The sequence below is a fragment of the Pristiophorus japonicus genome, chromosome 6 (genome assembly GCF_044704955.1).
Source record: "Pristiophorus japonicus isolate sPriJap1 chromosome 6, sPriJap1.hap1, whole genome shotgun sequence".
NCBI lineage: Eukaryota > Metazoa > Chordata > Chondrichthyes > Pristiophoridae > Pristiophorus > Pristiophorus japonicus.
Window position 1 is genome coordinate 143,290,681 of NC_091982.1, and position 26,682 is coordinate 143,317,362.

Sequence of the window (26,682 nt, forward strand, 5' to 3'; positions counted from 1 at the left end):
ATCAAGTCAGCCAGATTTGTGCTGCTAATCTGAGTAACCCTTTCAATTCTGCTCCATTACCTTCTCCAACGTTACTAACCATCAGAGCTGAGATCGGGAGTAAGTTCACTCTACCTTAATCTTATTTTCCCCAGTAGCCACAGTCCCATCTGTCACCAGACCAGAGGTCATGACCTTCTCCAGGAAATGATTGAGTTTCTCCTGATCATGATCACTGTTGGATCCCGATGTCTCTATCAAGATGTAAAATGGTGCCTCTGGAAGAAGGTAAATGAAATAATCTGTAGTCAGCAGCAGTGGCATTATCGGAGAGCGAGAAGGAGGGAAGTAAAGATTAATACACCACGTGTATAAAGAAAATGAAAACATGGAAGGGAAGATGATATGGAGGAAGAGAGAAAATGGACAAGGAAAGTGGAAAGAAAGAAAAAAGAGTGGAGAAAGAAATGGAGAATGCCGAGATTGGGAGGTATTCTGATGAGAGAGAGTAGAAAGAGGTGATCTTATCGAAACGTATAAGATTATAGGGGGGCTTGACAAAGTGGATGCAGAGAGGATGTTTCCATTGATGGGGGAGACTAGAACTAGAGGGCATGATCTTAGAATAAGGGGCCGCACATTTAAAACTGAGATGAAGAGAAATTTCTTCTCTCAGAGGGTTGTAAATCTGTGGAATTCTCTGCCTCAGAGAACTGTGGAAGCTGAGACATTGAATAAATTTAAGACAGAAATAGACAGTTTCTTAAATGATAAGGGGATAAGGGGTTATGGGGAGCGGGCGGGGAAGTGGAGCTGAGTCCATGATCAGATCAGCCATGATCTTATTGAATGGCGGAGCAGGCTCGAAGGGCTGTATGGCCTACTCCTGCTCCTATTTCTTATGTTCTTATAAAAGACCAGACAGATCTGATCAGAGAAGAGAGTTCTATCCCGTGTACACACACACACACACACACACAGTAAAAGCCAGTGTGGGTGGATGCAGAATTTCAGCCTGGGGTATGATAACCAAGTGCCCCTACAAACACAATTACATTTTTATATCCAACATGTATTTTTGCATTTGACGCACAGGAACAATCCCCCTCCCATTCACCGGCCCATTAGAAAGGAGCAGTTCCACATGAGTCAGTACATTTTTCAAGATCATGACAGAGAGTACTCTCCACATACATGCATACAGACAAGTATACAGACATCTACATAGCCCTACATATAATGTACAGCACAACTGACCTACCCCAACAGTTTTACTCCACACGAGCCTCCTTCATTCAACCCAATCAGCATATCCCTCTATTCCTTTCTCCATGTGTTTATCTAACTCCCCATTAAATACATCAATGCTAGTCACCTCAACCACTCCCTGTGGGAGCAAGTTCCACATTCTCACCACTCTCTGGGTAAAGAAGTTTCTCCAGAATTCCCTCTTGGATTTATTAGTGACTATTTTATATTTACGGTCCCTAATTTTAGTCTCCCCCACAAGTGGAAACATCTTCTCTAAATCTACTCTATCAAACTCTTTCATAATTTTAAAGCTCTTTATCAGGTCACCCCTCAGCCTTCTCTTTTCTTGAGAAAAGAGCCCTGGCCTGTTTAGACCTAAGATAGGTTTAACCTCTCAGTTCTGGCATCATACATGTCAATCATTTTGCACATTCTCCAGTACCGCTATATCCTTTTTATAATATGGAGAGCAGAACTGTATGCAATACTCTACGTGTGGTCTAATCAAGGTTCCATACAAGTTTAACAAAACTTCTCTGCTTTTCAATTCTATCCCCCTAGAAATAAACCCCAGTGCTTCATTTGCTTTTTTAAAATGGCCTGATTAATCTACATTGCTACGTTTAATGTTTTGTAAATCTGTATGCTGAGATCCCTTTGCCCCATTTAGACTCTTATTTTCCAAGGATCATCTGGTCTCCTTATTCTACCTACCAAAATTTACCACCTCACACTATGTTGAAATTCATTTGCCAATTATATGCCCATTCGCAAATTTATTAATATCTTCTTATCACAGTCTTCCTCAGTATTAACTAGAACCGCCCCCCCCCCTGCAATTTGGTGTCATCCGCAAATTTTGAAATGTTACTTCCGATTCCCGAGTCCAAATCTTTTATGGAAATGGTGAACAACAACGGTCCCAGCACCGATCCCTGTGGAACACCGCTTCCCATCATTTGCCAATCTGAGTAACGACCTTCAACCCCTCCTCTCTTGTTTTGTAGCCAGCTTGCTCTCCATTCTGCTAGTCCACTGACTCCACATGTTCAATTGGGATTCAATTGTAAGGGGAATAGATAGGCGTTTCTGCGGCCGCAACCGAGACTCCAGGATGGTATGTTGCCTCCCTGGTGCAAGGGTCAAGGATGTCTGGAGCGGGTGGAGGACATTCTAAAAAGGGAGGGAGAACAGCCAGTTGTCGTGGTGCACGTTGGTACCAATGACATAGGTAAAAAAAGGGATGAGTTCCTACGAAATGAATTTAAGGAGCTAGGAGCTAAATTAAAAAGTAGGACCTCAAAAGTAGTAATCTCGGGATTGCTACCAGTGCCACGTGCTAGTCAGAGTAGGAATCGCAGGATAGCTCAGATGAATACGTGGCTTGAGCAATGGTGCAGCAGGGAGGGATTCAAATTCCTGGGGCATTGGAACCGGTTCTGGGGGAGGTGGGACCAGTACAATCCGGACGGTCTGCACCTGGGCAGAATCGGAACCAATGTCCTCGGGGGAGTGTTTGCTAGTGCTGTTGGGGAGGAGTTAAACTAATATGGCAGGGGGATGGGAACCAATGCAGGGAGATAGAGGGAAACAAAAAGGAGGCAAAAACAAAAGACAGAAAGGAGATGAGGAAAAGTGGAGGGCAGAGAAACCCAAGGCAAAGAACAAAAAGGGCCATTGTACAGCAAAATTCTAAAAGGACAGAGGGTGTTAAAAAAACAAGCCTAAAGGCTTTGTGTCTTAATGCAAGGAGTATCCGCAATAAGGTGGATGAATTAACTGTGCAAATAGATGTTAACAAATATGATGTGATTGGGATTACGGAGACGTGGCTCCAGGATGAGCAGGGCTGGGATCTCAACATCCAGGGGTATTCAACATTCAGGAAGGATAGAATAAAAGGAAAAGGAGGTGGGGTAGCATTGCTGGTTAAGGAGGAGATTAAGGCAATAGTTAGGAAGGACATTAGCTTGGATGATGTGGAATCTATATGGGTAGAGCTGCAGAACACCAAAGGGCAAAAAACGTTAGTGGGAGTTGTGTACAGACCTCCAAACAGTAGTAGTGATGTTGGGGAGGGCATCAAACAGGAAATTAGGGGTGCGTGCAATAAAGGTGCAGCAGTTATAATGGGTGACTTTAATATGCACATAGATTGGGCTAACCAAACTGGAAGCAATACGGTGGAGGAGGATTTTCTGGAGTGCATAAGGGATGGTTTTTTAGACCAATATGTCGAGGAACCAACTAGGGGGGAGGCCATCTTAGACTGGGTGTTATGTAATGAGAAAGGATTAATTAGCAATCTCGTTGTGCGAGGCCCCTTGGGGAAGAGTGACCATAATATGGTGGAATTCTGCATTAGGATGGAGAATGAAACAGTTAATTCAGAGACCATGGTCCAGAACTTAAAGAAGGCTAACTTTGAAGGTATGAGGCGTGAATTGGCTGAGATGGATTGGCGAATGATACTTAAGGGGTTGACTGTGGATGGGCAATGGCAGACATTTAGAGACCGCATGGATGAACTACAACAATTGTACATTCCTGTCTGGCATAGAAATAAAAAAGGGAAGGTGGCTCAACCGTGGCTATCAAGGGAAATCAGGGATAGTATTAAAGCCAAGGAAGTGGCATACAAATTGGCCAGAAATAGCAGCGAACCTGGGGACTGGGAGAAATTTAGAACTCAGCAGAGGAGGACAAAGGGTTTGATTAGGGCAGGGAAAATGGAGTATGAGAAGAAGCTTGCAGGGAACATTAAGACGGATTGCAAAAGTTTCTATAGATATGTAAAGAGAAAAAGGTTAGTAAAGACAAATGTAGGTCCCCTGCAGTCAGAATCAGGGGAAGTCATAACGGGGAACAAAGAAATGGCGGACCAATTGAACAAGTACTTTGGTTCGGTATTCACGAAGGAGGACACGAACAACCTTCCGGTTATAAAAGGGGTCGGGGGGTCTAGTAAGGAGGAGGAACTGAGGGAAATCCTTATTAGCCGGGAAATTGTGTTGGGGAAATTGATGGGATTGAAGGCCGATAAATTCCCAGGGCCTGATGGACTGCATCCCAGAGTACTTAAGGAGGTGGCCTTGGAAATAGTGGATGCGTTAACAGTCATTTTCCAACATTCCATTGACTCTGGATCAGTTCCTATGGAGTGGAGGGTAGCCAATGTAACCCCACTTTTTAAAAAAGGAGGGAGAGAGAAAACAGGGAATTATAGACCGGTCAGCCTGACATCGGTAGTGGGTAAAATGATGGAATCAATTATTAAGGATGTCATAGCAGTGCATTTGGAAAGAGGTGACATGATAGGTCCAAGTCAGCATGGATTTGTGAAAGGGAAATCATGCTTGACAAATCTTCTGGAATTTTTTGAGGATGTTTCCAGTAGAGTGGATAAGGGAGAACCAGTTGATGTGGTATATTTGGACTTTCAGAAGGCGTTCGACAAGGTCCCACACAAGAGATTGATGTGCAAAGTTAGAGCACATGGGATTGGGGGTAGTGTACTGACATGGATTGAGAACTGGTTGTCAGACAGGAAGCAAAGAGTAGGAGTAAATGGTTACTTTTCAGAATGGCAGGCAGTGACTAGTGGGGTACCGCAAGGTTCTGTGCTGGGGCCCCAGCTGTTTACACTGTACATTAATGATTTAGATGAGGGGATTAAATGTAGTATCTCCAAATTTGCGGATGACACTAAGTTGGGTGGCAGTGTGAGCTGCGAGGAGGATGCTGTGAGGCTGCAGAGCGACTTGGATAGGTTAGGTGAGTGGGCAAATGCATGGCAGATGAAGTATAATGTGGATAAATGTGAGGTTATCCACTTTGGTGGTAAAAACAGAGAGACAGACTATTATCTGAATGGTGACAGATTAGGAAAAGGGGAGGTGCAAAGAGACCTGGGTGTCATGGTACATCAGTCATTGAAGGTTGGCATGCAGGTGCAGCAGGCGGTTAAGAAAGCAAATGGCATGTTGGCCTTCATAGCAAGGGGATTTGAGTACAGGGGCAGGGAGGTGTTGCTACAGTTGTACAGGGCATTGGTGAGGCCACACCTGGAGTATTGTGTACAGTTTTGGTCTCCTAACCTGAGGAAGGACATTCTTGCTATTGAGGGAGTGCAGCGAAGGTTCACCAGACTGATTCCCGGGATGGCGGGACTGACCTATCAAGAAAGACTGGATCAACTGGGCTTGTATTCACTGGAGTTCAGAAGAATGAGAGGGGACCTCATAGAAACATATAAAATTCTGACGGGGTTAGACAGGTTAGATGCAGGAAGAATGTTCCCAATGTTGGGGAAGTCCAGAACCAGGGGTCACAGTCTAAGGATAAGGGGTAAGCCATTTAGGACCGAGATGCGGAGGAACTTCTTCACCCAGAGAGTGGTGAACCTGTGGAATTCTCTACCACAGAAAGTTGTTGAGGCCAATTCACTAAATATATTCAAAAAGGAGTTAGATGAGGTCCTTACTGCTAGGGGGATCAAGGGGTATGGCGAGAAAGCAGGAATGGGGTACTGAAGTTGAATGTTCAGCCATGAACTCATTGAATGGCGGTGCAGGCTAGAAGGGCCGAATGGCCTACTCCTGCACCTATTTTCTATGTTTCTATGTTTCTATGTTCTGACCTTAGTCATGAGTCTATGAGGTACCTTATCGTACGCTTTTTGGAAATCCAAATATATTGCATTTACTGTACTACCCTTATCTAACCTTTCTGTTGCTTCTTCAAAGAAGTCAATAAGGTTGATCAAGCATGACCTTCCCTTTTGGAATCCTGATGATTATTCTTTTCTATATTTTCAGTTTCTAGATGTTTTTCTATAACATCTTTGAGTAAGGATTCCATTATCTTTCTACCATTTACGTTAATCTAATTATTCTATAGTTCCATCTCCCTTTTTAAATATAGGAATCACATTAGCTGTCCGCTAATCCTCTGGCACTATTCCCTTTTCTAATGAATTTTTATATATATGTTATAGTGCCTCTGCTATCTCGTCCATAACATCTTTTATCCTCTTTAAGTTTGAATAGTTTATCAATTATCTTCCCCCTTTCTATCATAAATGTCTTTATAACTTTTTAATCTCTTTTTCTAATGTGATGCCCACCATGGTAATTTCCCTGGTAAATACGGGGGTAAAGTAACTTTTCAATATTTCTGCCATTTCACAGTCATTACCTGTGCGTTTATCAACAAAAACTTTTATTTATATAGCGCCTTTAACGTAGTAAAACGTCCCAAGGTGCTTCACAGCAGTGTTACAAGACAAAACAGATTAATTTGACACCGAGCCACAAAAGAAGAAATTAAGGCAATGACCAAAAGCTTGTTTAAAGAGGTAGATTTTAAGGAGTGGCTTAAAGGAGGAAAGAGAGGTAGAGGCGGAGAGGTTTATGGAGGGAGTTCCAGAGCTTGGGTCCCAAACAGCTGAAGGCACGGCCACCGATGGTTGAGCAGTTATAATGAGGAATGTTCAAGAGGGCAGAATTTGAGGAGTGCAGACATCTTGTGGGGCTGTGAGGCTGAAAAGGATTGCAGAGATAGGGAGGGGTAAGGCCATGGAGGGATTTGTAAACAAGGATGAGAATTTTGAAGTCGAGGCGCTGTTTAACCGGGAGCCAATGTAGGTCAGAAAGCACAGGGGTGATGGATGATTGGGACTTGGTGCGAATTAGGACACGTGCTGCTGAGTTTTGGATGACCTCAAGTTTACGTAGTGTAGAATGTGGGAGGCCAGCCAGGAGTGAGTTGGAGTAGTCAAGTCTAGAGATAACAAAGGCACGATATCGCGTGTATCCATTAGTGGCCCGATCCCTAAGCTGATTTACTTTTGTTATTTATGTGTCTGTAGAATGCTTTACTATTTATTTTTATATTCCTCAATAATTTAATTTTGTAATTCCTCTTTGCTTTCTTAATTGTTTTTTGACATCTTTCCTAACCTCTTCGTATTCCCTTTTGTCATCATTGTCTACGTATTTAATGTATGCTTTTTTCTTTACTTTCAATTTTACCCTCATCTCTTTATTCATCCATGGTGCTTCATTATTGGCTAGTTTGTTCTGTGTTTTTTTAAAGCGGAATATATTTCTCCAGAACTCTTGATCACCCTTTTAAATATTTCCCACTGCTATTCTATCTCTGTCAATTTTTTTCCACTTTACTTTCCCTAGTTCCATTATCATCACCTCAAAATTAGCTTGTTCCCAATGTATTAGTTTGGTGTTAGTCTTATTTATATATTTCTCAATCATTATTTTAAAGCTTAACACACATCTATACACACGCACATGATCACACATACACACGTTGATAGATAGATATATATGGACAGATATTTTATACATTATACACACACTAATAGTGATGGCTGCCTGAAATGCACCCATCACTGACAAGCTGTTCTCTGTTACTGAGCTATGGGGATTCAGCATCTCAGGGTCATCAAGGCACGCCAGATTGGCTGTGAGGTGCTGGCTGTATAGGGCTCTCTTAGCTGGGTCTCTAAGTGCCCCGGCATTAACATTTTTGCGGAACTGCTTCTGCTGTCCCCTCTGCTTTGGGGCTATGTTAATGTTGATGATGGATCAGATTAGGCGGTGGTCCATCCAACAGTCGTCAGCTCCTGTCATAGCGCGGGTGATGCGCACATCCTTGCGATCCCTGGCTCAGACGATGACATAGTCAAGCAGTATGCGTTGAGCTGCAGCATGCAGACGACGCCTGCGTCTGTGCACATTCAGAGGCTGAACTCCAGGATATAGTCAATGTATTCACTGAGGCATATGAAAGTATGGGTCTTACGCTTAACATCCGTAGGACAAAGGTCCTCCACCAGCCTGTCACCAGCGCACAGCACTGCCCTCCAATCATCAAGATCCACGACGCGGCCCTGGGCAACGTGGACCATTTCCCATATCTCGGGAGCCTCTTATCAACAAAGGCAGACATTGATGCGGAGATTCAGCATCGCCTCCAGTGCACCAGCACAGCCTTCGGCCATCTGAGGAAAAGAGTGTTTGAAGACCAGGCCCTCAAATCTACCACCAAACTCATGGTCTACAGGGCTGTAGTAATACCAGCCCTCCTGTATGGATCTGAGGCATGGACGATGTATAGAAGGCACCTCAAGTCGCTGGAGATATATCACCAACGATGTCTCCGCAAGATCCTGCAAATCCCCTGGGAGGACAGGCACACCAACATCAGTGTCCTCAAACAGGCTAACATCCCCAGTATTGAAGCACTGACCACACTCAATCAGCTTCGTTGGGTAGGCCAAATAGTACGTATGCCAGATATGAGACTCACTAAGCAAATGCTTTATGCGGAGCTCCTTCATGGTAAACGAGCCAAAGGAGGACAGCGGAAACGTTATAAGGACACCCTCAAAGCCTCCCTGGTAAAGTGCGACATCACCACTGACACCTGGGAGACCCTGGCCGCAGACCGCCCGAGGTGGAGAAAGTCCATCCAGGAGGGCGATGAGCTCTTCGAGTCTCAACACAAAGAGCATGAAGAGGCCAAGCGCAGGTAGCGGAAGAAGCGCGCGGCAAACCAGCCCCACCGATCCCTTCCCTCGATGAATGTCTGTCTCACCTGTAACAGGGTCTGTGGCTCTCGTATCGAACTATTCAGCCATCAAAGAACTCACTTTGGGAGTGGAATCAAATCCTCCTCGATTCTAAGGGACTGCCTATGATGATGATGATGATGTTACTGGGGAAAGGTAACATTGCAACACCAGTAGCACTACATTTGATTCGTTGCATGTAATGACCTGATTTAATCATCTGTTTCAGTAACCTTATTGTTGGAATATTTCCGCTCAACTGAACTCTCGCTCAGCTGAGTACTGGTGATATCCACTGCTTTTGTTTTGCTGATTTAGCCCTCTTACTGGCACCGATACGCTGCAGGAAGGATGATACTAGAGCCAGCACACTTCTTGGGTAATGCTCTGGTCAGTGCTCAGCATTCTCTCTCCAGACAAAACGGCGGTTTCTCTCACAACCTACCATCTACCCCTGGTCACAACACTGATATCACTCACACTGGAGGGGAGCAGCGGATGAAATGGAAGATTTGCGAGGAGATTTAGATCTGCTGTATAACTGGCCGACAAACGAAATGTAACACTAATAAATTTCATATAGGTTGAAAAAATGTGGGATACAGAAAGAGAACTGAATGAGCTAAGGGAGACTCAAAGGGGACCGGGGCCTAATAGTGGAGGGCAATTTCAAAGTCCAGACAATATGGCGAAGCATCTAACAAAACTTTCCCGTTACCTCAGAGCTATGAGCATAGATCTTATAGTCAACCGAATTAAGTGAGTGTGATCCTAAATGCCACTCTGCACACCCACCTTACTGTGAGATAAAGCCAGTTAGCAATTTGTATCAGTCCCCTGTCTCACCAAGTGTCTGTTTCAGAGATCAAAGTACCCCCCCACCCCCGAGTGAAATAAATAAATATCTAATTCAGGTCATGGGTTGCTAATTGTCACATCGCCAAGTCACACTGCCTTTCAAATCGGTACAAGGAAGTGTGATCAGCCATGATCTAATTGAATGGCAGAACAGGCTCGAGGGGCCGAATGGCCTGCTCCTGTTCCTATGTGAGTCAGCTCGCATAACAGTAAGAGGCCCACACCACTCACAGGAGTGCCTAAAGCTGTGAACCCATGAACCCTGTGGTAGAACTGACAGTGATCTTAGTTTCTTGTTCCTCTTACCTTGCAATGGGTTTCTCAGTTTGAGGTGCTCACTGACAATCTCCCTGCAACTGTAATCCATGAACTCGAACGCAGAGAGAATTTCATCCAGCATGCCTTTGGATTCCTTGAATATATCCAAGAGCTTGTCAAAGCTGTCACAACCTGGAGACACAGAACAGATCAATATTGTGTGTATATTGTACACGGATAAATGACTCTGCTTATAATGTAAAGGAAATGCAGTATAGAATGTATCATTTATAGAGACAGAGTGATATGTATATACTTTACAGGGATACCATACCACATATGGACGAGCATATTATGATAAAAATGGCGGGAGTGGGTCAAGCGACCGGAGTGGGTCATACACCATTTATCCCCTCTCTTGTGCAAAGCCAACAGTGGACAGTGGGGATGCTGGTGGTGTGTACCCAGCACCTGGAGTTTCTATGGTGTGGGGAGGAGGACTTAAATGTTGATGGCTTCAGAGGGAGTTTTATCGATTGCAGGGTGATCAACAACACTCTCTATGCTCAAGGGGTCGAAATTCAGTTACACCCGTTTGGGGGCGGTAATCGAAGTGAGGTGGGTTCCTGCGCGGAAGTCCAGCCCCGGAAGCGAAATTCCGGTTACCGCCTCACAGGAAGTGGCAATGTCGCGCACTCCATTTCCATTTCCATTTGGGGCAGGTGGCTTCACCGTGCAGCGCTGACACGTTTCAACACCCCTACCCTTCCGTTAAAAGAGGGGGGGGGGGGGGGAACGCTGCAAACTCTGCAGGCCATTTGAAGACCTGTACTGGGCCACCAGGGCTAAGGGGTGCCGTAGCCACAGCCCGGAACCGAGACGGAGTGCCGGGCTGCACGATCGCAGCCCAGATCCCGAGAAAGGAGCGGCAATCAGGGGGGGGGGAAATAAAGATGGCCCGCACCTCCCCTTTAAGGTTCACCCCACAATGGGTGACCGGCCCGGTTTGCGACCCGCGAGGTTGGCACGGACATCGCTGGCGCAAGCATCGCCTGCGGCGGCTCCACGGGGCGTTGGCCAATTTCCGCCGCGGGGTGGAAAGGGCTTGCTGCGCACAACGATGACATAATCGACGGAGGAGCTACGTACGGGGTCACGGCGCTAGTTTTCACGCCTCCACCAACTTCCGGGAATTTCACGGGAGCCGGTAACTAACGGGGGCGCAGAACTGGGAAATTTGGGCCCCCACGTCTTTAATTTTTTTTAGTACAGTACTGTGTATATATCTTACAGGGATGTAGTGGGTGCCTTCCTAACTCCGGGAAATCAGCTGGATGTGAGGGGTGCACGCTGCAGGCATGGGTTGGACAACAGTTGTAACACTGTCCCCCAATATTGTGAATAAATACTATGCCATTCTCTGCCTTTACCTAGAAGTGCTACATTGACAGCACGTGGTTTCCTTGGACAAAGAATGGACACAGCCGTGATGATGCCAAGCGTTCCTTCGGCTCCGATAAAAAGCTGCTTGAGGTCGTAGCCCGTGTTGTCTTTGCGAAGCGACGTTAGGCAGTTCAAGACAGTTCCATCCGCGAGGGCCTGCGAGCAGGAACAGGGTGTGAAGGAATAGTGCACGCCAAGTGTTTAAAATAACATTCACGAGGCAATGACAGCACGGAGGGGCCAGCGCATTGCTCAGATGCATCTCAAGATAATCAGTAACGATAAAGAACGCAGCCTTGTTACTGCTGTGGGGTCACTGAGAAACAGGTGGGGTGCTCACTGGGTCACTGATATCATTGGGGGCCTCACAGTGTGGTGTCCTCTGGAGAAAAGCAACACTGCCTCCGATCCTGACCAGCGCTGCTAATAACACACGAGGTAGGCACTGCACTCAACTTGACTGCTGGGAGCAGAGTGGGACTGCTGTGAGCCCAACACTCCAAGAGCTCCTTAAACTCCTTCGCATTCCTATCTGAAGTGTTAATCTTTCTTTCTCTTTTAAGCTGATGCGTGATTTTCGTAATTTCACCAGTTACATCAGTTATTGATTAATAATGATTAAATATCAAACTCTGAAAACAAGGAGCGTTAAGTTAATCATTAAGGGGAGATATTATTGAGGTGTATAAAATTATGAGGGGCCTACATAGAGTGGATAGGAAGGACCTATTTCCCTTAGCAGAGAGGTCAATAATCAGGAGGCATAGATTTTAAAGTAATTGGTAGAAGGTTTAGAGGAGAACTTAGGAGAATTTATTTCACCCAGAGGATGGGTGGGAGTCTGGAACTCACTGCCCGAAAGTGTGGCAGAGGCAGAAACCTTCACTGCAGCTAAAAAGTACTTGGATATGCGCTTGAAGTGCAGTAACCTACAGGGCTGCGGACCAAGAGCTGGAAAGTAGGATTAGACTGGGTAGCTCTTTTCGACTAGCACAGACAGATGGGCCGAATGGCCTCCTTCTGTGCCGTAAATTTCTATGATTAGAATCAGACTATTGGCAGTACGACAAGGGATCACATCCCTGAATCCTAACATACATACACCAACAGTAACAGCCCCCTGCTCTCAAATCAGATCTGTCAGCCGTGGTGCCCTCTCTCTTATCCCCACAGTCCAGAATAAGGCAGAACATACAAGTTTTAAAGCTGCTAACTCCCACACACCAAACTGACCAGGAAGGTGCCTGTTTCTATCTCTGCACTACCTGAACTAGCTGGGGCGTGACTGGCAGCTCATTTGTTGCTGGACCTATCTCAACCACTTTAAGACCCTCCTCAGCCAAACCCCCACAACTTTGGATCCAAGAAAGACAAAACGCAGGATTTTCTTAACAGCAAAAGATTAGGAACTGTGGAGGAGCAAAGCGATTAGGGTCTCCGTGAACACACATCACTACACATTAGTGCACAGGTCCACAAAGTAATCAAAAAGGCTGCTGGAATGTTGGCCTTTAGCTCAAGAAGGGCTGGAATACAAAGGGGAGGACGGGAATACAAAGGGGAGACGTAATGCTTCAGGTGAGCTGGGGGTGGGGGTGGGGGGGGGGAGTCGATGGTGAGCGGGGGGAGGGGGTGTGTGTGTCGATGGTGAGGGGGTGAGGGGGCAACGGTGAGCTGGGGGGCATGGTGGGGGGGGGGGGGAAGGGGGAGACGGTGAGGGGAGGGATGACAGTGAGCGGGTGGGGGTGACAGTGAGCGGGGCAGGGGGGGTGGGAGACAATTAGCGTTGGCGGAGTTGTTGTGCCAGTGGGCTGCACCCTGTCTGGATGAGATGAACCTCATGGACCAGATTGTCCATTGGTGTCCTTTGCTGCAATTTCTCCCTTTCAAAACTGGCATTATCACCCCTTCTCTTCAAAAAGCCTAGGCTGAATCCTTCCACTCTTTGTAGCCTCCCTTTACTCTCTAAGGTCCTTGAAGGTGGTGATGTTACCTCCCTACTCCAGGTCTATCTCTCCCAACCTTCCGCACTGAATCCCAGCAGATCGGTTTCCATCCTTCTCACTGCAGCAAGATCACTTTCGCCAAGATCAGGAATGACCTTCTCTGTGACTGTAACAGTGTGTTATCCCTTCTTGTCTTCCTCTTCCTCTGCATAGGTTAAACACACTACATTCCTCCATTCTCTTTACTCCACTGTCCGGCTCCAAAGGACTTCCCTTGTACCGACTGTCCGTACAATGCCAGAATATCTCCAGCAAGGAATTCCCTTCCTACCCCCACACCATCATCTCTGGAGTTCCCCAAGGCCCCGGCTACTTCCTTGTGCACATCCTGCCCCTTGGTTACATTAACTGCAGGCGTGAGGTCAGCACCCATTAGTGTACTGATGACATCTAAGTCTACATTCCCCTTGACCTCACAGCCACCTCCATGCTGTCTGACTGTCTGTCTGACATCAGGTCATGGATAAGTCAAAATTTCCTCAAAGATAACACCATTTTCAGCACCCACCATAAACTCTGTCCCTTCATCATTGACGCAATCCCGGGCATCAGACTGAGACAGACCAAAGGAAACTGTGGTGTCCTCTTCAAGCTGAGTTTATCCCCCATATCTTAACCATCACCAAAACCACCTACTTCCACCTCCGTAATATCACCCACTTCTTCTCAGCAGACAAGGCTCCTGCAGGAAGCATGAAGTTGGAAGGTTACCTCTGTAAAATATATGCAAATAACTTACACTTGTGTGGTACTTTTAATTCAGCAAAATATTCCAAGGCCCTTTACAAGGAGTGGATGGAAACCAGATGTCGAGCAGGAATTGGGAGAGTTAAGGGAGGGTGAGGGAGAAGAGGTAGGTTTTGAGGACTTTTCTGAAGATTGGAAGAGATATAATAAAGCAGAGGAGTTCAGGGAGAGAATCACAGAGTACAGGGCATTAATGGCTTTGCCACTGATGGCGGAGCAGAATGAGGGGAGGGGAGGGGCCAAGAAACAGTAGCCCAGAAGAATGGGAAGTAGGGCTGGAGGATTTGGAAACGCACCCTTCCTACAGCAAGAGATTCACAATACATTTTATAAAGAACTGTACCAGTCTGTAGCTCATTGCGATCAATGAATCCGAACCGTTTCTTACCACTTCCAGTCCCAGTACTGTCCCACGCAGGGAGCCGTACCTCAGCAGTCTCAGTCCTCCAGCATTGGTTGCTACATTTCCACCAATGTGACAGCTACCTTTCGACCCCAGGTCAAGGGGCATGATAAAATCTTGTTCCTTAAGGTAATTGTTCAAGTTTTCCAAAATGCAGCCAGCCTGGCAGATAAGGGCTCCTGAAAGCAGATTTACACAGAGCCTCAGGAGTTTGGTAATGATTCCTGTTCTTATGTTTTGTTTAAAAATGTTTTATTCCACATTTCCCATTCTTCTGAAAGTGCTCTCTCGTCACTGGGATACAGTTTTACAGGCCCCTTCAGATTCCCTTGAGACTCGACTAAGGGGCCATTTATCACATGACCCTGGACTGCGAGGGCCAGCAGGCTATTCCACCACGGTGGGTAAGGGTCGGAGGTCAGCACGGCTACACCTGATCCTTTCTCACTCAGTGGGCGCCTGTCTGCACTTTCCACAAGGGATCATTGGGCAGCAATCAACAGACTGATTCTCCCCCTCCCTGGCGTGAGGATACTGAATCCCTACTGTTACCCAGTTGAGAGCAGCCAACACAGCACCAGCCTGTTGTTACAGTAACTCTGGAGCTGGACAGTGAAACCTACCAGGGCAGGGTCACTGTTGCCAAGCAATTAGCTAAGGGAGAGTCGCAGTATGAACAATTCGGTGGGATCACTCACAAGATTCAACATTCTAGGAATAATAGCAGTTACTCTTGGGCTTGATCCTGAGGAATCTCTGTCGAGGTGTTGGTCACTGTTGAGGTGTCAATGCTTCTGCGTATAATCATGAGTAAAGAAAGTTGTTCTCACCAGAGTTAGTGTTGAAGCTGATGATGTTATTCATTTGAGCTGTTGAGACAATGATCTCGTCAAACACTGGCACACTCCCTCCCACCAATCCGGTGTTACCGCCCTGAGGATTCACGGCCAGGTTCCGATCATTACAGTACCTGAAGAAAGCAAACAGCCAACTGTCAGAGCCAATCACACGCTGTTATTCCTAATCATAAACAGAGCCAATCACACGCCATTATTCCTAATCATAAACAGAGTCAATCACATTGCGAGTGTTGGTGCCAATCACCCTGCAAGTGTTGGTGCCAATCTCACTGTGAATGTTGGTACTATTCACACTGCAAATGTCAGTGCCTACTGTAATATATATGCTTCATGGGTTCTTTGTTTAAGAATTCATAGCAACACATTGTTATTAAGAACTAGTTCGTTTATTAGAAAAAGGTTTAATAATCACACTACACATTACCAGTTTATCAACCAGGCTCACAACCACCTGCCTCATCGTGGATCCCCCGAACCCAATTGGCTGGGGTTTTATTGAGTCTTGTGAACATCACGTGACTGGCTAAGCCACTCCCAACTCAACAGCTCTACAACTATTTTAAAGTAGAACTTTATTAAAGGGGCACTAGAACTGACAAATGAACAAATAAAACTTTTGAAAAACTGCGGTCAAATTAAAATTTGATACACTCCAGTCCCTCCAGTGCCCACCTCTCGCGGATGGCCGCGAGTGTAACGGTGGATCAACAGCTCTACAACTCTTTTGTTGTAAACAAATTAACAAATTAAATCAAAGTGCCCCCTTATTAAAGGGGGGGGCGGGGGGGACACACACACTCCAAACACTTTTCAGTGCCCTTTTTTTTTAATGTTTTTTTTGGGGGGGGGGGGTTGTGTTTTTTTTTTTAGGGCACCGAGAGGCAAATTATACAAGTGCCCCCTGACTCGGGGAACACTAAAACCGGCAATAAAAACAAATTAAACTTTAAAACATATAAAATCAAATTATAATTTGGTTGCCGGGGGTGAAAATGCACTCCAGTCCAACAGCTCAACAGCTCTACAACTCTTTTTGAGGGAGACAAAATAAACATTAAATCGTGCCCCCCGATCTGGGGGACACACCAAACATTTTCAAGGCTCTTTTTTTGTGTTTTTTTGGGGGGGGGTTTTGTATTTTTTGAGGGTTTTTTTTTTTTGGGCACTAAAATCATATTTTTTTTTCCAAGTGCCCCCTATAAAAGGGGAGGGGGACACTAAAATCACCGGCAATTAAAACAAATTAAACTTTAAAACATAAAATCAAATTAAAATTTGGTTGCCGGGCGTGATGATGCACTCCAGTCCAACAGCTCAACAGCTCTACAACTCTGTGAACAGAATCACAGGTGTATACATTACACCGATCAGTGTGATATTCAGCACCATCACACACCAAGCAACCAGAGTATGTAATCCAGCCCAACCCTGCTTTGTGCACTGTGCAAACCCATTCAGGACTTCAGGCATGCTTGTGATTCACACGGGCCATGCTATGATCAGCTTGGACGCTGTGTGCCTGTAGAATTCAGCCTGTTTGTAACAGAAATACTACATGAAAGGAAGACCGAAGGTGCAGTACCTGAGAATTTGAGAAACCTCTTCCGTTGTCTGAGGTCTCAGTAACACCTGGCTGTGGCCTGCAGTTAAAAAAATGAACAGTAATGATCAATAATAATCATTAATCAATAATAATCAGAGTAAATCATATCACAATAATCAATAACCATAATCAACATTATTAGTGATCTTCAGATTATAAAATATTAGCATCTAATGCTAGTTAGCAACACACAGCCTGCTCCTGCTCAAGGTGCAGACAGTCTCGGTCATTGGATGATCTTCCAACTCCCTAACTAGATCATCTACAGGTATGGGGTTACCGAATACACGGAAATAATGATCTCAGCTAAAGTTAATGATCCCAGCCTGTCATCATCATCGAGGAAAACTTGCTACCACTCTAAAAGCAAGTTCTCAGGTGACTGAACAGTCCAATACAGGAATTACAGTCTCTGTCACAGGTGGGACAGACAGTGGTTGGAGGAAAGGGTGGGTGGGGAGTCTGGTTTGACGCATGCTCCTTCCGCTGAATGCGCTTGATTTCTGCATGCTCTCAGCGACGAAACTCTAGGTGCTCAGCACCCTCCTGGATGCACTTCCTCCACTTTGGGCGTTCTTTGGCCAGATACTCCCAGGTGTTAGTGGGGATGTTGCATTTTATCAAGGAGGCTTTGAAGGTGTCCTTGAAACGTTTCCTCTGGCCACCTGGGGCTCGCTTGCCTTGTAGGAGTTCAGAGTAGAGCGCTTGCTTTGGGAGTCTTGCGTTGGGCATACGGAGCTGGTCGAGTGTGGTCAGTGCTTCGATGCTGTGGATGTTTGCCTGATCGAGAACACTGATCTTGGTGCATCTATTCTCCCAGGGGATTTGCAGGATCTTGCGGCGACATGGTTTGTGGTATTTCTCGACAGCCCTGTAGACCATAAACCTGGTGCCAGATTTGAGGGACTGATCTTCGAACACTCTCTTCCTCAGGCGACCAAAGGCTGCGCTGGCGCTGTAGAGGCGATGTTGGACCTTGTCATCGATGTATGCCCTTGCTGATAGTAGGCTCCTGAGGTATGGAAAGTGGTCCATGTTGTCCAAGGCCGTGCCGTGGATTTTGATAACTGGGGGGGGGGGCAGTGCTGTGTGGCGGGGTCAGGTTGGTGGAGGACCTTTGTCTTTCGGATGTTTAGCGCTTTCGTATGCCTCGGTGAAGATATTGACGATGGCTTGAAGTTCAGCCTCTGAATGTGCGCAGACACAAGTGTCGTCCGCGTACTGTAGTTCGACAACAGAGGCTGGGACGGTTTTGGACCTAGCCTGGAGGTGACGAAGGTTGAACAGGTTCTCACTGGTTCTATAGTTTAGTTCCACTCCAGCGGGGAGCTTGTTGAGCGCGAGATGGAACATTGCAGCGAGGAAGATTGAGAAGAGGGTTGGTGCAATGACACAGCCCTGCTTGACCCCGGTTCGGATGTGGATTGGATCTGTGGTGGATCCATTGGTCAGGATCACGGCCTGCATGTCGTCGTGGAACAGGTGGAGTATGGTGACAAACTTTTGGGGGCAGCCGAAACGGAAGACGCTCCATAGTCCCTCCCGGTTAACAGTGTCAAAGGCCTTTGAAAGGTCAAATAAGGCCATGTACAAGGGTTGGTGCTGTTCCCTTCATTTCTCTTACAGTTGTCGCGCCGTGAAGATCATGTCCGTTGTGCCTCGTAGTGGACAGAATCTGCATTGCGACTGTGGGAGGAGCTCTTCAGCCACAGGGAGAAGACGGTTGAGGAGGATTCTAGCGATGACTTTCCCAGTGGCCGACAACAGGGAGATTCCTCTGTCGTTTCCGCAGTCGGACTTGCCCCCTTTTTTAAAGATAGAGATGCCGTAATCGTGACTGAGATCTCCAGGCATGCACTTCTCCTTCCAGATGAGAGAGATGAGGTCATGCATTCGTGCCAATAGTGCCTCTCCGCCATACTGTAGTGCCTCAGCGGGGTTTCCACCTGCTCCTGATGTCTTGTTGTTCTTGAGCTGACGGATGGATTTTCTACCTTGTGCAGGTTTTGCTGAGATGGTGGTGGGTAGCATGCTGCAGATGGAGTCGAGGACACTCGTGTCAAAGGCAGAATCTCGATTAAGGAGATCTTCGAAGTGTCCCTTCCAGTGGGCCCTGTCTGCCTCGGTGACCTTGATAAGTGTCTCCCCATTCTTGGCCAGCAGTGGGGTAGGACCTTGGGTGCTTGGGCTATAGGTGGACTTGACTGTGCTGAAGAATCCTCGCACATCATGGCTGTCGGCCAGTTGCTGGATCTCCTGTGCTTTTTCCACCCACCATCTATTCTTTAGGTCGCGGGTTTTTTGTTGGACCTCGACCTTCAGCCGTAGAACTGCTTTGCTGCTCCCGAATTGGGTTGCAGTTCAGAAATGCCTTGTGCTTGAGGCTTATTAGCTCCTGGATCTCCTGGTCGTTCTCATCAAACCAGTCTTCGTGATTCCTGATTGAGTGACCGAGCATCTCTTCGCAGGCGCTGGTTATGGAGGTCTTGGGAGCAGACCAGGCGCTGTGGGCACTCTGTGTCTCGGGGTTATCGAGGGTCGCCAGGTTGGCAGTGAGGCATTGGTTTTCTTAAATGGGTCTTTGACTGCCCCAGCGTTGATTTTCCTGCTGCATTGCTTCTGTTGCCATCGCTGCTTTGGGGCTATTATTAATGTTGATTACGGAACAGGTTAGGCGGTGGTCCTTCCAGCAGTCGTCGGCTCCTGTCATGGCGCGCGTGATGCGCACTACCTTGCGATCCCTCGCTTGAACGATGACGTAGTCCAGCAGGTGCCAGTGTTTGGAGCGAGGATGTTGCCACGATGCCTTGTACTTGTCCCGCTGACGGAAGAAGGTGTTGGTGATAACAAGGTCGTGTTCTAGACATTTTGTCAGGAGCAGGGTACCACTGGAGTTGGTTTTCCCTACCCCCTCTCTGCCGATCACATCTCCCTAGAGGTCTGTGTCCTTAGCGACTCTGGCGTTGAAGTCGCCAAGGAGGATCAGTTTGTCATCCGCAGGGACACGGGACAGGGATTTTTCAAGCTGGAGTAAAATGCCTCTTTCACATCTGTTGCGTTGAGTGTTGGGGCATACGCGCTGATAACTGTGGCGCACTGGCTCCAGGATAGGGTGAGCCGGAAAGTCATGAGGCATTCGCGAATTCCGCAGGGGGAGTTTCTGAGGCGGTCGACCAGCTCGTTCTTGATGGTGAAACCAATTCCATGGAGGCGGCGTTCTTCCTCTAGTTTTCTTTCCAGAAGAAGGTGTAACCACCAACTTGTTCCTTGAGCTGGCCTTCCCCTTCCCGCTGGGTCTCGCTTAGGGCGGCGATGTCGACATCGAAGCGTCTAAGTTCCCAGGCAATAATAGCGGTGTGGCCTTCCGGTTTGTCGCTGTTGGGGTTGTCCATGAGGGTCCTGACGTTCAAGGTCCCAAACTTCAGTTTGAAGGGTGGTAGATGCCTGTGCGTGAGTTCTTCTAACGTGGGGTGGCCGTTGCACACTGGCTACAACACAGGTTTAGCAGAGAACGGTCTTGGTCCAATGGTAAGGGGGTCCAAGACGACTGGAGACCAGGCACTACTGTATGGGCCTAATTGCCTACGGTGGGGTGTGAGCCGTAAGCTCGGCGCTGAGCAGCACCTTCAGGAGATGTGGTGGGAGATCGGAGTTGTGTTGAGGGGAGGGGATGAGACACGCTGGGGCACTGTTCCATTTTAGCTTCTCGAAGGGTCGTGGGAGAAGTCAGAGTGGCCGCCGCCATTACCCGCGCCACGTTCCCGACAGTGGCTCCGCCGCTGCTCCTCCAGATGCTTTCACCTCCGCAGTTTGGACCGTCGGCCGAAAGGACGGCTCCGAGCTGTAACTTGGAGTCACCCATTTAGAACTGAGATGAGGAGGAATTCCTTCTCTCAGAGGGTCGTAAATCTGTGGAATTCTCTGCCCCAGAGAGCTGTGGAGGTTGGGTCATTGAATAAATTTAAGATGGAAATAGACAGATTTTTGAGCGATAATGAAGTGAGGGGTTATGGGGAGGAGGCAGGGAAGTGGAGTTGAGGCCAAGATCAGATCAGCTATGGTCTTATTAAATGGCGGAGCAGGCTCGAGGGGCCAGATGGCCTACTTCTGCTCCTATTTCTTATGTTCTTATATAAATGCCTCTAATTGTGTTGTAATGTTATACTATACATCATCCATAAGATCCCAGACTGTACCACACTCCCATATATCTATTATTCTATATATAAACCACCTGAATCCCTAGCTTAGATTGCAGCGGCTGTAGGAGTGCCCTCTGGGGTGATTCCTGAGTGTGTACTACTGGCTCGGCATCCCTTTCGTTCACTCTTTTCCCCACCCCTTCACTCACCATTGGTGGCAGAGCGTTCAGCTACCAACCCCTTTCCCTCTCCTCTCTCCCCCTATAAAAATAGACTAATCATAGGCAGTCCCTCGAAACGAGGATGACTTGCTGTCGCGCCAAAAAAAAGAATGAGTTCACAGGTGTTTCGAATGAAGAACTCGAACTACATGTTGAAGGGTGGAAGATGCCTGTGCGTGGATTTTTTTTAACGTGTGGTAGTCGTTGCACACGGGCTTGACAGAGCTAGATCTTGGTCCAGTGTCAAGGAGTACCCAAGACGACTGGAGACCAGCTCTGTTGCACGGACCTAGTGCGCACACATATCGCAGTGTGGGCTGGCCCGTGCTGCCCCTGGGCCCCTGGCCCCCTGGCCCAGAACTCAAGCCTCCCCTGGGCCCCTGGCCCCAAACTCACATCCCTCTACAATCTCTCACAGCTCCTTCGCCCCGACCTCGCCGCTCCTGCTGTACCTGCCCACGTTCCAATCACCAACCTGGACCTTGCTGACGTCACTCTTCACTGCCATTGTCCTCCTGCACCAGCTCGCGCTGTACCTTGCAGTGGCCTCCATGCTGCCCATGGCCGCCGCTTGCTGCTCCTTTTATGGCCCCAACCTGCCGCTGATGGTCTCTTGCAGGTCGGGGCCTCCACGCTGCCCATGACCGCCGCTCGCCACTCCTTTTATGGCCAAGTTCCCATTTCTGATCTCCCGGCTCAGTGTCCATTCCCTCACCTTCATTGCAAAGCAACTTTTTTAATGTTCAAGGCACGATATAAATACAGGTTGCAGTTCCCGATGCCTCTTCCACTCCCTTCCCCTTCACTTCCCTCCCCCCTCATTCCAGTCTTGCTGCTACTTGAAGTGATTCTGGCCGTTGGTTTCAGTGGGGAATTCCCATCCTGGTGAGAATTCCCACTCACAATATGCAGTGGTTGGAATTGCTTCGAGTAGGAGCTGTATTCGGGTTCAGTCAATGTTAAAGACCCAGTCCACAAGGCCTCGAGAACAATTGATTGGTGAGTGTAATAAGCAATGTCACCCCCTCAATTAGACTCCAGCTAGAACTCAGACCCAGATATCCATTATGCAGTAGATGCTTTGCTCAGATAACAGCCTGTAATTCAGTCTTGGGCATCATTTATATGATCATGTATATAAACAACTCAACCCCTTGCTTAAATTCCCACGCAACGCACCATTATCGTCTGAAAGGTCAAGTGGAAGACTTACTTACTAAGTGCACATGAATAGCCAAGGCCAACTCCCCTCTTTATATAGATAAGTGCCTGCTTTCCACCACTCCTTACTCATCCATGCTTTACATGACTATAAGACTGAGAGAATTTCACCACGGGCAAATTATAAGATTATCCCATTCCCTCACACTCTGGGATGCCCATATCTTGCCTGGGCCCAACAGCAAATGCAGTCCTACCTCGCAATGTCCGCAGCCAGTCTACATTGCTCGCTTCCAGAACACTGGGGTCAGTCACTACCCGGCCAGGCATCAGACTGTCAAAGAACAGCAAGTCTTCCCTCGTGACAGCCGCAAAGGCTCGCCGCTGGACATCGTACTGTACACTTGTGAACTCCACCTCTTGGCCCCTGCAACTGGCGGTCCAGTGGAACTGCCTCCTCCTCCTCGCCTGCGGCTGGTCACTGCGTTTGCGGAGCACGGCTGGCATGGGGAGCTGGCCTTGTGAGTCCTGCCCTGATCGTCCGCGCGTCCATAAAGATGCCACAGTTTCTCTGTCAGACCGAAGGAGCCAATGTTTGAACAGAGCTCTATGGCACTGCATTGCACAGCACAGGACAGGTGGGGAAGCCATGAGAACCTATTGCACAGGACAGAAAAAAACAGGCCATTAGATCCTGATGACAGGATAGAGGAGCAGGTCATGGGGTCCTGACAGGAGGACAGAGGGACAGGCCATGGGATCCTGATGACAGGGAAGAAAGACTTGCATTTATATAGCACTTTTCACAACCACCGGACGTCCCAAAGCGCTTTACAGCCAATGAAGTACTTTTGGAGTGTAGTCACTGTTGTAGTGTGGGGAACGCGGCAGCCGATTTGCGCACAGCAAGCTCCCACAAACAACAATGTGATAATGACCAGATAATCTGTTTTTTGTTATGTTGGTTGAGGGATAAATATTGGCCAGGACACCAGGGATAACTCCCCTGCTCTTCTTCAAAATAATGCCATGGGATCTTTTACATCCACCTGAGAGAGCAGACCTCGGTCTAACGTGTCATCCGAAAGACAGCACTCCGACAGTGCAGCACTCCCTCAGCACTGCACCGGGAGTTATCAGCCTGGATTTACGGACCGTATCCAACATCACAGCCTGGCACTTTGCCGTATTTACATAAACCAGAGGCAGGCGGTCACCCGGCCGGATATTGCCCTCCCACCGCCACTGATGGCGGGCCCGGAGCCGGGGACTCGGGCTTGGAACCCCGGGCTTCGGCCGTCTGCTCCCCCGCCGGGCCCAGCCCGAAGGCCCGCCCGCCGCCTGCAGCTCGAGTGGACTCACCCGCCGGCCCACCGCCTGGCCGCTGGATCCGCGCCGCCAGTGGCGTGCTGCCGCTACCCGGTCCCCAGCCCCCGAGCAAGGCGCCAGCTGCCCGGCAATTCCCCAGGGCGGAGCTCCCGGGCGCGGCCTCTCGTCCCCGGGAGAGCTTCACACCGCTGCCCGCCGCAGCTCAGCCTTTCTATTACACACCTTCCCTATAGTCTCCCCCCCTCCCCCCACACAGTCTCTCCTCCCCCACAGTCTTCCCTTCCCCCCTCCCCCCCACAGTCTCTTCCCCCCCCCCCACACAGTCTCTCCCCCCCCACCACACAGTCTCCCCCCCCCCGCAAAGTCTCTCCCCCCCCCACCCCCACAGTCTCTCCCCCCCCCCCACACAGTCTCTCAACCCCCCCCCACACAGTCTCTTCCCCCCCCCCCACATACAGTCTCTTCCCCCCCCCCCGACACATCTCTCTCCCCCCCCCACACAGTCTCTTCCCCCCCCACACAGTCTCTTCCCCCCCACAGTCTCTCCCCCCCCCCACACAGTCTCTTCCCCCCCCCCACACAGTCTCTTCCCCCCCCCCGCAAAGTCTCTCCCCCCCCACCCCCACAGTCTCTCCCCCCCCCCCACACAGTCTCTTCCCCCCCCCCCCACACAGTCTCTTCCCCCCCCCACACACAGTTTCTTCCCCCCCCCACACACAGTCTCTTCCCCCCCCCCCCCGACACATCGCTCTCCCCCCCCCACACAGTCTCTCCCCCCCACACAGTCTCTTCCCCCCCCACACAGTCTCTTCCCCCCCCCCCCACACAGTCTCTCAACCCCCCCCACACAGTCTCTTCCCCCCCCCCCCCACACAGTCTCTTCCCCCCCCCCGACACATCTCTCTTCCCCCCCCACACAGTCTCTTCCCCCCCCCCCCACACAGTCTCTTCCCCCCCCCCACACAGTCTCTTCCCCCCCCCTCACACAATCTCTTTCCCACCCCACTCCCCCGACACATCTCTCTTCCCCCCCCCCACAGTCTCTTCCTCCCCCCCCGCAAAGTCTCTTCCCCCCCCCCACACAGTCTCTTCCCCCCCCCACACAGTCTCTTCCCCCCCCCCACACAGTCTCTTCCCCCCCCCACAGAGTCTCTCTCCCCCCCCCCACAGTCTCTTTCCCCCCCCAACAGTCTCTTTTCCCCCCCCCCAACAGTCTCTTCCCCCCCCCCAGTCTCTTCCCCCCCCCACAGTCTCTTCCCCCCCCCCCACACAGTCTCTTCCCCCCGACACATCTCTCTTCCCCCCCCCACACAGTCTCTTCCCCCCCCCACACAGTCTCTTCCCCCCCCCCGACACATCTCTCTTCGCTCCCCAGTCTCTTCCCCCCCCCCACAGTCTCTTCCTCCCCCCCCCGCAAAGTCTCTTCCCCACCCCACACAGTCTCTTCCCCCCCACCCACAGAGTCTCTTCCCCCCCCCCCCCCACAGTCTCTCCCCCCCCCCCACAGTCTCTCCCCCCCACCCACAATCTCTCCCCCCCCCCCACAGTCTCTTTCCCCCCCCAGTCTCTCCCCCCCCGCAAAGTCTCTCCCCCCCCCCACAGTCTCTCCCCTCCCCCACAGTCTCTTCCCCCCCCACAGTCTCTTCCCCCACCCACAGTCTCTCCCCCCGCCCTCACACAGTCTCTTCCCCCCCCCCACAGTCTCTTCCCCCGCCCCCCACAGTCTCTCTTTCCCCCCACCCCACAGTCTCTCTTTCCCCCCCAACCACCACTCTCTCCCCGCCCCCCCAACACAGTCTCCCTCCCCGAACCCCCCCCAAAGTCTCTCTCCCCGTCCCCCCAACACAGTCTCCCTCCCCGCACTCCCCCCACACAGTCTCTCTTCCCCCCCCCCACACAGTCTCTCTTCCCCCCCCCACAGTCTCTCTTCCCCCCCCCCACTACAGTCTCTCTCCCCCACCCCCCCAACTACAGTCTCTCTTCCCCCCCCCGCCCCCACCACCACAGTCTCTCTTTCCCCCCCCCCCCCCACCACAGTCTCTCTCCCCACCCCACAGTCTCTCTCACCCACCTTGTTATGTTTTCAGCACGACATCACAAACACACAGGCTGTAAGATGGCTGATAATTTTAAGATGCCCTGTCAGGTGACCTGAACTGTTTATTGTTGTAAACAGCAATAGCTGAAGTGCCAGAGTAGTTACTAGGTGGAGCTATATGTATTACACTTCTCCTCCTTAATTAAGAAGTGATTATAGCAAACAATCATCATACATCAAAGGCAGTCCCTTGAAATCGAGGTAGACTTGCTTCCACTCTAAAATGAGTTCTTAGGTGACTGAACAGTCCGTTCCGGGAATTACAGTCTCTGTCACAGGTGTGACAGACAGTCTCTGTATGTGCGCAGATGCATGCGTCGTCCACGTACTGCAGCTCGATGACAGAGATTGGGACGGTCTTGGATCTGGCCTGGAGGCGACAAAGGTTGAAGAGGTTCCCACTGGTTCTGTAGTTTAGTTCCACTCCAGCGGGGAGCTTGTTGGTTATACTTGCTTGTAATTATACTTGCATTATAGTTGTACTATATACTACAACTTGCATGGTTATACATAACAAAAGATATGGACTTTTTTTGCCATATTTACAAATCAAGCTTAACCACTGGTTTTCTGTTTTGAGAGGATACTTTTGCTCTCATACAGAACTTTCCAAACATGGTAACATAGAAACATAGAAACTGGTGCAGGAGCAGGCCATTGAGCCCTTCTAGCCTGCACCGCCATTCAATGAGTTCATGGCTGAACATGCAACTTCAGTACCCACTTCCTGCT

General features: G+C 49.1%; 1 protein-coding gene across 2 annotated transcripts in view; it reads right to left on the bottom strand.

Annotated features, from left to right (window-relative positions):
- The window catches only part of d2hgdh (D-2-hydroxyglutarate dehydrogenase), a 38,170-nt gene extending 12,188 nt beyond the window's left edge, over nucleotides 1–25,982 (bottom strand). Inside the window, exons 1-8 of one of the 2 annotated variants that reach the window (XM_070883229.1) lie at nucleotides 25,924–25,982; nucleotides 22,781–23,180; nucleotides 16,979–17,036; nucleotides 15,367–15,506; nucleotides 14,522–14,715; nucleotides 11,368–11,536; nucleotides 9,986–10,129; nucleotides 115–257 (exon numbers count right to left, since the gene is read on the bottom strand). In XM_070883229.1, coding sequence (XP_070739330.1) covers nucleotides 115–257; nucleotides 9,986–10,129; nucleotides 11,368–11,536; nucleotides 14,522–14,715; nucleotides 15,367–15,506; nucleotides 16,979–17,036; nucleotides 22,781–23,174 — 1,242 coding nt within the window. In that variant the 5' untranslated portion in view covers nucleotides 23,175–23,180; nucleotides 25,924–25,982. Of the gene's footprint in view, nucleotides 1–114; nucleotides 258–9,985; nucleotides 10,130–11,367; nucleotides 11,537–14,521; nucleotides 14,716–15,366; nucleotides 15,507–16,978; nucleotides 17,037–22,780; nucleotides 23,181–23,885; nucleotides 24,087–25,923 lie in introns of those variants that run through there. The other variant, XM_070883228.1, reaches the window with a different exon arrangement.
- Nucleotides 25,983–26,682: the final 700 nt, after the last annotated feature.